This window comes from Microcaecilia unicolor, chromosome 7 (assembly GCF_901765095.1).
Source record: "Microcaecilia unicolor chromosome 7, aMicUni1.1, whole genome shotgun sequence".
Classification (NCBI taxonomy): Eukaryota; Metazoa; Chordata; class Amphibia; order Gymnophiona; family Siphonopidae; genus Microcaecilia; species Microcaecilia unicolor.
In genome coordinates, this window is record NC_044037.1 from 112,424,299 (window position 1) to 112,436,612 (window position 12,314).

The 12,314-nt window shown below is 40.6% G+C and overlaps 1 protein-coding gene across 2 annotated transcripts in view; it reads left to right on the top strand.

Moving 5' to 3' along the window:
• Positions 1 to 12,314, top strand: part of FUS (FUS RNA binding protein) — a 100,109-nt gene that overhangs the window by 37,326 nt on the left and 50,469 nt on the right. Inside the window, exons 5-8 of one of the 2 annotated variants that reach the window (XM_030208809.1) lie at positions 836 to 1,005; positions 1,247 to 1,514; positions 3,282 to 3,316; positions 4,892 to 4,930. In XM_030208809.1, coding sequence (XP_030064669.1) covers positions 836 to 1,005; positions 1,247 to 1,514; positions 3,282 to 3,316; positions 4,892 to 4,930 — 512 coding nt within the window. The remainder of the gene's footprint in view (positions 1 to 835; positions 1,006 to 1,246; positions 1,515 to 3,281; positions 3,317 to 4,891; positions 4,931 to 12,314) is intronic. The other variant, XM_030208810.1, reaches the window with a different exon arrangement.

A 12,314-nucleotide genomic window follows, 5' to 3' on the forward strand; every position in this document is an offset into this window, starting at 1 on the left:
AGTCGTGGGAGTATAGTATTCACTGTCATCATCCATGCTTTTGTAATATTTCCCCCCCTTCCTCCCAACCAATACCTCTGTACCCACCAGACTGGCACTCCAAGTCCATCTTTTATTTATTTATTTTTTTTTTAAATTTGAAATATATATTTTTTTATTCAGTTTTTTGTTTTATAACCATACCCAAGTCCATCTTTTAATAGCTTGGGGACTTTCTTTTAGGAAATGGCTTATGGACTTTTTCGGGAAACCTTTTTTAAAATCCCGCTAAACTTCAGAGTTCAATTACACATTGAATTAAGAAATATTTTCTCCAGTTTATTTTGCTATTTTGTAGCTTCATTGTGTGCCCTCGACTCTTCCAAAAATGCTAAACAAGTAATTCATGCCACTCCATTCAGTATTTTATATCTTTATTGTATCTCCTGCTATCTCTTCTCCAAGCTGAAGAGTTCTAGCTGCTTTAGCCTTTCCTAAGGGAAGTTGACCCATCCCCTTTATCATTTTTGTCATGGTTATTTTGTCACCCTTCTCTCTACAGTTTCTAATTCCGCTGTATCTGTTTTTGAGATACGGTGACCGGAATTGCACACAGTTTTCAAGATGTGGTTTCCTTAACTGTTTGAGATCTTGTTAGGTCTATTTTAATATCTTCATCCTGTTTCCTTTCTACACTTACCTTTTTTTGTACTTCGCAAACAATTTGCAATGACAGATTTTCAGTAAAATGGTACGCAAAGTCTGGTAAATTGTATGAATAAAGTATTCTGCTGTAACCTGCTAATATCCTGCCAATGGATTTATATGATGTATTCAATCAAACCTTTTCTGTCAGCAGTTACGGGAGCAGCTCCCAGTCCTCTAGCTATGGACAGCCTCAGAGTGGGGGCTACAACCAACAGTCCAGCTACAGTAGCCAACAGCAGCAGCAGCAGTCTTATGGGCAACAGCCTAGCTATGGTAATCAGCAACAGCCCTATGGACAGCAGTCCAGCTATGGAGGAGGTAAGGTTCTGTGCTGCTGAAAGACTGGTGATGAGTTGTGGGAGGGAGCGCCTGTGCACTGTGCATCATATTTATAAGCAGGTTTAGTGGTGGTTTGGTCATTAAACTAACTTATTGAAAACTGAATGTAGTTTAAAGATTCTACTGTTAAGACCTGGGTATTATTCAACAAGGTTTGTTTCTCAGTAAATGTTGTTTTTCTCTTCTCTCTCTCTTCCCCTCTCTCTCGTATGCAATGCAGCTGGAGGATACGGTCAGGACCAGTCTTCTATGAGCAGCAGCAGTGGTGGTGGCGGCAGTAATAGCGGAGGCCCTGGTGGATATGGTGGCCAGGACCAGGGTGGTTATGGAGGGCAGCAAGACAACAGAAGCCGGGGCCGAGGCAGCTTCGGGGGCCGTGGCAGCGGCTTTGATCGTGGCGGGAGAGGCAGTAGCGGGGGCCGTGGTGGGAGAGGCGGCAGCAGCAGCAGCAGCAGCAGCGGCGGCGGCGGCAGCGGTGGCGGCATGGGGTAGGTGTCTGGACTTTTTGCAGAGGGGAGCAAGTTTCAGTTTCTTAAGTTTACTTATGATTCTGTATAGAGCTTTCTTAGCAAAAAGGGATATTTTTGACTATTCTGGAACAGCCTGGAACGTACAAAAGGAGTGATGTGAAAGGGAATGCTGGTTGGTTCTCAATTTATTGAACAAATATAACTGGTAATACTGAAATGGTTTTATGTGCAGGGCTAGCACTGTCAGATGTGAATTTTGAGTTTTCTAAAATTGTTACTTTTTGGAATGTCTATACCACACAAATAGGATCAACAAACAAGGTGTAGTTGATCCCATATTAGTTAAAGGTGTGCAATTGACTTTCAAGAATTAAAACCTCCATGGTGGAATTGGTGCAGACTGAGTACTGGTATATCATAAAAGTATAATGGCACCACCAGTTGTGCAGCTGTTCATGGTTATAAAGGAGGAACATGTTTAACTTGCTGTTCAGAGACTAACAAATAGGCATGGTACATGCAACAGTATTTCCTTTTGCTATTCTGTCACTGAAAATGCCAGATCTTTTGGGGTAAACTTGTACTGGGGCTAGCAAGTGTACTTTAAAAACAGTGAACTCTTATCCAAATGGTCTGGAGTCTGTGCTGTTATGGGAGTGTTTTGGTACTGCATTTTTTGTTCCAATAATTATTGAAATAATGTGCAGATGAAAGTTGCTTTGGCTGGTCTAGTCCACATTCAGTGCTGTTGCTTTTCCATTAGATGAAAAAAATGTTGGATTTGGGATGGGTGAGAAGACAGTAAAAGAGGGGTTTTCATACTGGATTCACTGTTCCCAGGGAATGCTTTATATACAGAGTTATCTATATTTGTACCTTTGGTACCCTCTTTTCTGACTGTGATTGATTTGTTGCCATTGAAATTCTAATTGGGGACTGCTTGCTGGAGGAGCACTGGGTTCAGCTCTGTTCTGCTGAACATGCAGAAGTGTCCTGAAGTAGTGTTGGATGTCCTTTGGGGGTAGTAATAGGCATGGGATAAAAGTGAGGGTGTCCTCCAGAGAGGTAAGTAATATCTTGTGGGTGGGGGGGATAAGATGAATAAAAAGCTTGATGCAATTTTTATCTGCTATTGTTGCTGCTAATGTGTTAACGAATTCTGCATTTTATGTGCTTCAGGTTTGAAAGTGAATGAACTTGTATCAATACTCCACCTTCGGTCTTAGTTAAAGACAACAGTGCATTACAGTGTTAGCCAGCTCCAAGCCTAGCTATAGGAGTGGGGTAAACAAAGTGCTGAAAAATATTAATGCTTTGAGGTGTTTTCCTTGCGCTTTCAAAGCAAGTTCTATGTCTGCTTTCATATGTATACCTCAGAAGCTGAAACTGCAGAGCATGCAGGTGGTGCTTATAATATAAACAGAGGGTTTTGCAAACTACAAGTACAAGCTCTTGGAAACCAAAACCAGTGAAAGAAATCAGTAAAGGGCAAGATGAAAAGAACAGATGACTCGAGAGATGTATCCCTGTAATGTGGTGAAGAAAATGACCTCGTTTCTAGCACAAGATGTGGCTATACCTTGTGTCGCATACATTTGCTATGTATTTAAGGATGAATACAAGGAGAGGTGGAGAAGTGTAGGTCTGCAGGAAGACAAGTTGTTCTTCAGTATCTATAAAAGAGTGTTTGGTGTGACATGTTTTAAAGAGAAAAATTAATATAAAAAAATAGGTGTCACTTGGAAGTGGAAAGCAGCTTCAATGTCTTCTAACTTATCTCCTCAGTGGTGGTGACCGTGTTGGCTTCAGTAAATTCGGTGGTAAGTGCAAGAGTTTAAAACTCAAAAAAAAAAAAAAAATCCAAGCTTTTTATTTTTGTCAAACCCATGTTTCATGTGTTCTTATGGAATTAGGGGAGAAAAAACTAAATGATCAATGATAAATGGTAATATAAACAAAAGGAGCTCATGCTTTAGCCTGTATAGAGGGGAGGTTTATTTCTGAGTTGATGCTATGGAGAAATCTTTGGCCTCTAATTTTATTAGCAACCTCAACAGAACTGTGTTGCAATATTTCCAAAGAGTGTTTTGGGTTGCCATTTTGCAATTAATTAAAAAAAATTAAATCAAAATACAATGCTCCTTGGGCGGGAATTTGAGTTGCATGCTTTTGACAGAGCAAAGGTCAGACAGTATGTTACTGGCATCAGCCAGGATGGAAAATAAGAAAGGAATAAAGTTTTGAGTCTCAGAACATATAGTTATTTGGTATATCATGGTTGAACTTTACAAAGGTTGTTTTTATTTTTATATATATTTCAAGTTACATGAGCACGTCATGCTTTAAGAGTTAAATTTTTCTCATGAATTATTGGAAAGGGTTTGGCATGTTGTGTACACATGATTAAAAATGGTTTAGTTAAAGACCAGTGTTGGACATATGCAGGCTTAGGCTTTTCTTTAAAAAAAAAAAAAGAAAAAGGACGTTTTTGTTACATGTATGAATCTGAACCAGAGTTTGTAAGTACTCATTTAAATGCAACATAACATGATTGCTGATGTGGACAGGGATGTACAGATACTATTTAAAACTAGCCCTGCATATACAGATGGGTGAATGTTTTCTGATGTGTTTAAAGCAAAAAAGTACACAAATGAGAAACAATGGGAGAATTTCTAACAATATGCCAAATTTAAAAGAAGAAAGTTTAAACCATGATTTATAGAAGCTGAGGCCTTTTGACATGGTCTTACAAGGTATAAATGTGGCATTTGTGCTAATCTGTGAGTTATGGTATTTTTTTGGTATCTGTCAAAGCGGGGAAATCATGAATATACCATCCATAGGCTTAAGTGTCGGCATGACTTACAAATCAAGCTATTTTGCAGTGGCATTTCCTAGCTAGTATATATGTTATGGAAGGGAGGCTTGTTACCCACATGAAAGTTGCTAGATGAAATGCATCTGCCACTGGAAAAAGATGTAGGTACAGTGTTCCAAAAGGTTTTTTTAGTAGCAAAGTGTGGTGGTTGGGTTCCTCCTGATACTGGAAGGAAATAATACGCCTTCTGAGTACATGTTGCAACATAGGCCTATGCTTGCTTAAATGCGGATTCCTCATCAGCTCTCCAAACCAGTCCAGACGAGTGGGTTGTGCCCTCCTGCCGCAGATGGAGACTGAGACTACTAAGGCTGTAGTAGTAAAGTTTGGTGGTTAGGTTCCTCCCAATACTGGAAGGAAAGTAATATGCCTTCTGAGCACATGTACCAACACTGGCCTATGCTTATCTAAATGCAGATTTTGGGGGGATAGTGTTGGGACTGTGTGGATCAGACAGATTTGTGTGCTCCTGCTGACTTCTTTGTTTTTGTTTTTTTTTCTATGTGTACTAAAGGAGGATCCCGGGAACAAGGTGCTCCTAGGCATGATATTGGTAAGCTACACTTGAAAATGGCAGCACTGGAATTTTAAAAAAAAAATTTTTTTGTACTTTTGTATGTAGCTGTGTTGTATAACACTAACTATACCTTACCTTGCTTTAACTTTAGTGAGCTAATTTTCATAAAGCAGCCTATAAAATTCTACCACCCTTGGGTTTTCGTTCCATTCTCCACAGACAAGCAGAAGGAATGCAGACACATTCCAATGGTGGTGTCATTGCCTATGTACTGGAGCTTTCCCTTGGCTCAAAGAAAGCTTTGTATATGGGAGTTCCACACTGCCCCCTCCCCTCTTCAGTCTCTTCAATCTGCTGCTAGGTGTGGACACTCTTCTCACAAACCTCAAGTGAAACATACTTTAAAGGGGAAAGTGCCAAATCCTGCCAAAGACAGCTTTGCTGTGAACCATGCGTGCATTCCTTCCTGCTCAAACTCCAGGCCCAGTTATATCAAGGCCAGGAAATGGTAAAAAGATGGCACCGGCTGTAACTACGTTGGCTGCAGAGCCATAAACATTCTTTCCAGTTAGCGGTTACTGTTAAGAATTCAAATTATCACCCTCGATCATAGCTCTTCTCTGACTCCACCTGCTTCTGACAATGGGACTGTGGAAAAAAAAATCAAACGCTGAAATTATCAAGTCTGGAGTAGTGCAGATAAGCTCTTGACAAAGCAAAGGTGAAGAGAAAATCCTCCCATGTGGAGGAGTGGCCTAGTGGTTAGAGCATCGGTCTTGCAATCCAGAGGTGGCCGGTTCAAATCCTGCTGCTGCTCCTTGTGATCTTGGGTAAGTCACTTAACCCTCCATTGCCTCAGGTACAAACTTAGATTGTGAGCCCTCCTGGGACAGAGAAATATCCAGTGTTAGCTGAATGTAACTCACCTTGAGCTACTATTGAAAAAGGTGTGAGCAAAATCTAAATAAATAAATGTAGATAGAGGCTCAGAAGTACAGTTTCAATTGAGTTAAAGCAGTACTCAAAATGGACTGGCACAATGTGGGAAAGATGAAAGTACTTTGTGCTTCTTCGGAGACTAGATTTGCACATACGTAAGGATTTCCTTGTGAAGAATGCAAGGTTGCATGACAGCAAGCGGTGTTGGGATATCTACAAATCATTAATGGCACAGTAAATTCCAAGTAATACATTGATACTGCAGAAGTGCATGATTCCATCAATAGAGAAACTTCTTCCAAGTGACTGCATATTCTAGGATGACTATGCCCCATGCCATTGAGCAAGGGCAGTTGAGTGGAAGAAATCCACGATCTCTTCCCTCAGTTGGACACCTCTGTCATCAAAAGGGCAAAAGATTATGGATTTGATATACCGCCTTTCTGTGGATACAACCAAAGTGGTTTAAATATACTATTTGCAGCTACTTGATTCCAGTTGAGAGCTTTGTAGCATGAAATAACACTGGAAATATCCAAGTGATAATCTGCATCAGATGATGTAGGCATTTACTGCAGCCTGGAATCAAGTGGTCACCAGCCACCATTGTCTAAATTTGGTCCATTCAATGCCAGGATTGTTGAAGGCCATCTGCAAGAGGTAAAGGTTGACCTACCAAATACCAACCATCACTAATACCCAAATGGGCATTTTTCCCCCCTAATGTCAGACAGAACATTCAACTAGCAGCTGAGCCAAACTGAAATTGCAGTGTATAACACTAAGCACAAATTAAAAAAAAAAAAAAAAAAAAAGGATGAAATGAATGCCAATGATACTGAAATTCCACAGTGCAAACAACCTATGCAAGAAAATACCTTTTCCTTATCTAGATACTAAAAATGGAAAAAGCCGTCTGTGTCTTCTCTTCATGAGGTCTTTTGGCAAAGAATCAGAGGTTTTCTTATTTGGGAATGCCCCGTATCTCAGGTCCTCTGTAGCCTTTCCCTTTGAGTCATCAGACAATCATATTAGCCTTACTGGGTCAGACCCAGTGGTTCTAGCCCAGTATCCTGCTTCCAACAGTGGTCAGTTCAGGTCACAAGTACCTGACAGAATCTCAAATAGTAGCAAGATTCATGCTACTGATATCAGGAACAAGCAGTGCCTTCCCCCAATAGCAGACTGGACCTCCAGGAAGTTGTCCAAACCTTTTTTTAAACCCAGATATATTAACCACCGATAACCACATTCTCTGGCAGCAAGTTGCAGATCTTCATACTTCTACATCTTCTGAAGTGATTTGTGAGGGATCCTGTGGCTGTTTTACAGAACCTCAGGCAGACACGCCTATACTCCTAGTTCAGGAGACCCAAATACTATCAGTTTAGCGGCAGTCACCATTTCCTCCTTGGGCCCCTTGAGAGGAGATGGCTTTCCTTCGCTTTCATGCTGAAGACAATATTCTCTGTGTATAATTTACCAGTTACGATCTGTGGGATTTGGTACCATGCTTCTTGCTTCCTTCATAGGCTCTCCTGATTCCAGATGCATCAGCAGAGGAATGTCCTAACAAAAGGTAATCAAAATGTGCTACTTTCACCACCTACCAGATGTCTTCTAATAATGAGGGTTACCAGTTAATTTTGCAATCCTGTGTGGCCCTGAAAAATTGTGGAAATGCTAATTCAACAGATCCTGTAAGACTCATAACGGAGCTCAAGACACCTTCAGATGGACAGAATAGAGAGATATGTTCTCCATATACAATACAATAGTAAAACTTGCTTTCTGCTTAGATACCTTTGCCGTTCACTGTGGATAAAAAGACTAGTCAACTCTTGGAATAATAGTAACGCCATAATAAGATTCCAATGAAAGTAAAAATATCAACTAAATTAAAAGCTTTCTGAAATAACATTTTCAACCTACCTTGAACCAAGCCTTATAGAGTTCCAGAATTTAGCTGTTTGAAAAGGAAGAGATTTGATCTAATCTTTTTATACCTAATCCCTTTTGTACCAGGAAAGTGAAATTTTTATAGACATCCTGGGCACTTTAACAATGGAGGAAGCAATTGAAACATGAAAAAATTTTAAAAGTCCATATTGCTCATATTGGAAACCAATGGAACTCAAACAACCATTACGATGGTACAGTAGTCAATTGAGTCTGGAGTAACAATAGCACTAGTAATTGAAAATCCTTAAACAGAAGTAAATGTCTAATTCTTAAAGTATTCTTAAGACCACAAAGGTTATATCTTAACTACTCGCATGAGTTTCAAGAGAAAAATCTCTTAACTTTTTTCTGATAAACTGTTAATCTAAGTTGGCAAGGAATAACTAGTCTTGGTGGAGTTAACCATAAGAATTGTATTTTTTTTCACCATTTAAGTTTCAAACGATATAGCATTACCCAGTTTTCCACTTCAGACACAAGTCTACTCAATTTGATTTCAAACTTGACATCAGGTATTTTAACTAATAATGTGATAGGGTTCACAATATTCTCCAGTGAATTGCAATCTCTTTAGGACATTAAATAGTATTGGAGACAGTGTGGGGACCCTTGTGAAAGTCTTTTCAGTGCCAGGACATAGAACCAGTAAATACCTTACCAGTCATTGGTATCGGAAGCAACTCTGAAACAAATCAAAAACTTCCAAAGCATATATCTACAGCCCTCCTAGAAAGAGCAGTGCTCAATTTAAAGACTGTGGTATATCAATTCCAAGTTCATTACCAGCATTTCTGTTTTGCAATAACTAGAATCCTTTTCACCACAACAAGAACTGTTGCACTTTTTACCTAGCAAAAAGCCTACTTGTTATGCAGACGTCAACCCACATGTGAGAACAATCAACCTGCTGTCCTTGGAGAATACCTGCTACAGGTAAGTATCTTTCGCTTTTTGCTGTCCCAGCCTCTCAAAGGATCAGCCCATTCCCCTGGGGCATTAACCCACGCTGTTTACATATCAGGGTTTTCCCATGTTAACACATCGGGGTTGCATCTCAAACTTAAAAGCCTCTCCTCATCTTGGCTGTGGAGTGTACAGTGATCATCTCCCAGTTGCACCATAGTTTAGACATCCTCCCTGCTGCTAGGAAACCAGTAACCAGAATATCTTAATTCAAATGGACCAGATTTGGTGCTTGGACAGAGAAGCATTGCCAAAATCTTTTGTCTGCTCTCTTCTTCCTTAGCTGCTTCTCATGTCAGATTCTAGTCTCAAACCATCAGTTCAGCTTCACCTGTCAGCCATTTCAGTTTACCACCATCGTGTGTAGAGAATATCTATTAATCATGAGGCTCATGAGAGGCCTTATGAATATGAAATCTCCATTAAAATCCCTCCCCTGCCTTTGGACCTCAATGTGGTGCTCAGCTTAGAGTATCTTTTGAAACACGGGGAACTGCTTCTGCAAAAGAATCTTACTGGATGTTAGTGTTGCCGATACTCTTCTTGCTGTTGTGATGGCTAAGTGAGTTCCGTATATCTAACTTCTTACATGACACAGTGGTTCTGAGAAATCACCCAAATTTGTGGGTTTTTTTTTTCATCTAAACCAATCCATTCTGCTCTGTGTTCCTTTCAAAACCTCATAGGTCGCGACTTCTCTGCATACTCTGGTTTGTAGACAAGTCCTTCTGTCTTAACTTTCAGCTTACCAAAGAATATATAACATCTTAACTGTTTGTCATTTATATCCCAATAATCCAGGCTTCCAAACTTACCCTCTCCACCTAGGTATATTGAATTTTCTTCCACTGTACTGAAGCTAAAGTTCCACCTCCAGAGATATTTTGGAGCTTGTCAACTGTGATCTTAAGTATCATCATTAGCAAGCTTTAGGACAACCTCTGATTATCTGTTCAGCTGCCAGTCAACTCCATATAATTTTTCTTAGCACTAATGTCTGACAAGCCTTCTGTATAGGATGCAGTTTTTGGACAAGTATTGAGTACGTCTTTGCAAACCAGTTTTTCACCATTTTAAAGGACCAGTATCTGTTACAGCCAACCATGTGTGGGTTGTTCAAAAAAGAAACGAGAAGAAAATATATCCCATGATATGATGGCCCTCTGATTGGGAATCAATGTGCCTGCCTTTCCTCTGCTTGTTTGCAGAGAAAGCAAAGTTGCTTACCTGTTATGATGGTTCTCTGTAGGTGACAGGGTAAGTGTAGTAGCATTCTTCCATCTTGCACTCTAACAAAAATAAAAAAGAAACAAAAGAATCTTAACTATTTTGCACTGGAATAGACTGAGGGGGAAGGGGCACTCTGGCAGTGCAGGATCCACTGTGCAGGCTCACAGAAATTTAGACATCTGAGCCTAGAGAGAGTTCTGGTACACCGGCAACATCACTATGATACCACCATCGAGTATGGCTGCATTCTTCTGCTGTCTACAAAAAGTAAGCAACTTCACTTACCTTACATAGTACTTGCTGTTTTCTCTCAAACATGAAGTGTCCCTATCTGTAGCAATTTACAACATTCTGCAAAGTGGGGAAATATTTGTAGAAATAACTTGTATACATTAGATTTTTGATAGCACTAGCTTGTGAATGCAAGTTTCAAGAAGCAACCCTTATCTATTACAGCTGTCTGATACACGTTTAACTCTAATTTATTATTTCCTCAGCAATCCTCCAGACCGTTCAAGACGCTTGGGTTATGCACGCCTACCAGCAGAGGGAGACTGAGAACACTAAAACGTCTATTATACAAGTAGCCTGTGCAGACCTTCTACTAACTTGTATTCCTTAGCGTCCCTCCGGACCGGACCAGGATTGGACTAATGGGTTGTGCTCGCCTACCAGCAGGTGGAGACTGAGAAAAAAACTCTTGACTCTAGAGAGCCAATAGGAGCCCTGGCCATGTGACCTTAGCCTCAGTATTTTCTCAGTCTCCCAGCAGGTAGGAAGTTAGCCCATTAGTCTCTCTCCTTTTCTCTTTAAGATATTACAGATATTTATAATAATTCTTCTGTGCCTGGAATCTTATTTAGAGGCTTGACAGGGTTTCTTTCTTTGACAGCCTCTGGGGTGTTAAACTCGGGTGTCTCGAGTCCACCCCCCCCCCCCCCCTTCCTCCCCATCTCCCTGGCTTAGCAGGGAAGGGCCGTCCCTTTCTCTGGAAAGGTGTACCGTCTTTGGGAGAGGCAGCCACTTTTAATAGGCAGCTGCTTTAAAAGAATTAAATAAAAGGAAATTCAAGGAAGCCTTTCTTTCCCCAGACTTCTAACGAGCAGGCAGCTCCAGTGTTTTATTATGATTGAGGAGTTATGATAAAAAAAACAGAAGAAAATAATTCAGTGTCTGTGACTTTAAACAGCGATTTTTATCGTCAGATTTAATTTCCTCCATTTTCTTGCGTTTTGGCGGGGGCAGTTTAAACAAACGGAAAAAAAGAAAAAGGCGCGAACCGTGTAAGCACGGCCTCCCGTTTTTTCCGATATGGCTGGAAAGTTCGAAGAGCTGCTGTCGGTCAGTGTCGCGCAGTTCACGCAGCCGGAACGTGTAAATTTTGCTCTCCCTTTGAGGTTTTCTTCGGGTCCGGGGCTGCCTCCAGTTTTTCGGGGCCTTTTTCGCCGGCTGTTGTTTCTTCGCCGTTCCGCTGTGCTCCGCTTGTTCGCAGGTGTCGGGCACGCTGTCGACGATCGCCACAGGGCCAGTAGCGCGAACAGCGGCCATTTTGTTTCTCCCTCTGTCTTATCAGTCGGGGATCTCTCTGCTGAAGGTAAGGCTGCAGTTCATAGAGCTGTTCAGCTCCAAGGTGTGTACACTTTTGTATGTGCTGAAAGGCGTATTCTAAAATGCACATCACATCAGCAGGCAATATTTGGTTGAAAGGGCTCCTTTCATATACGGATATATAATAAGCTTTTCTTGTTTTAACTTTCTATGTATCACGGGGCTGTTAACACTAGTTTTATCTGGTGCTCAGTCATTTTCATTGCCTGCTGGAAAATCTACATATTATCATAATATAATTCATGTCAAGCATTTTCCTCAATAGCTGTAGTATTATACAGTGTTTTAAGAACTTTAGAAACTTTCTCTACAGGCTAGAGTAAATTTCTGTCTTTCTCATTCCCTGGTGCATAGGACTACATTGTCTAAGAGTCAATTGATTGGTACTTTGCAATTCTGACCATAATATCTTAGTTCCTTTCAAGCATTTTACTCCATGGCTATGAGGTTATACAGTGTTTTAAGAACTTAACAATCAATCTCAATGGCTGTAGTGTTATACAGTGTTTTCTTTTTCAGACTTTAAGAAGCCTTCTCTATAGGCATACAGTAGATTGTTCAGATGCCATGGGGCTATATCAGCTCTCTCATATTCTCTGAGGGACAGTCCTGTCTACCAAGCTCCCAATCACTCTGCTGCCTTAGCAGGCATGCTTTATTCATGTCTTCCCTTCTTTCCCAACTGCCTTGAAGCCTCTCATATTTCATTTTAGCTTTC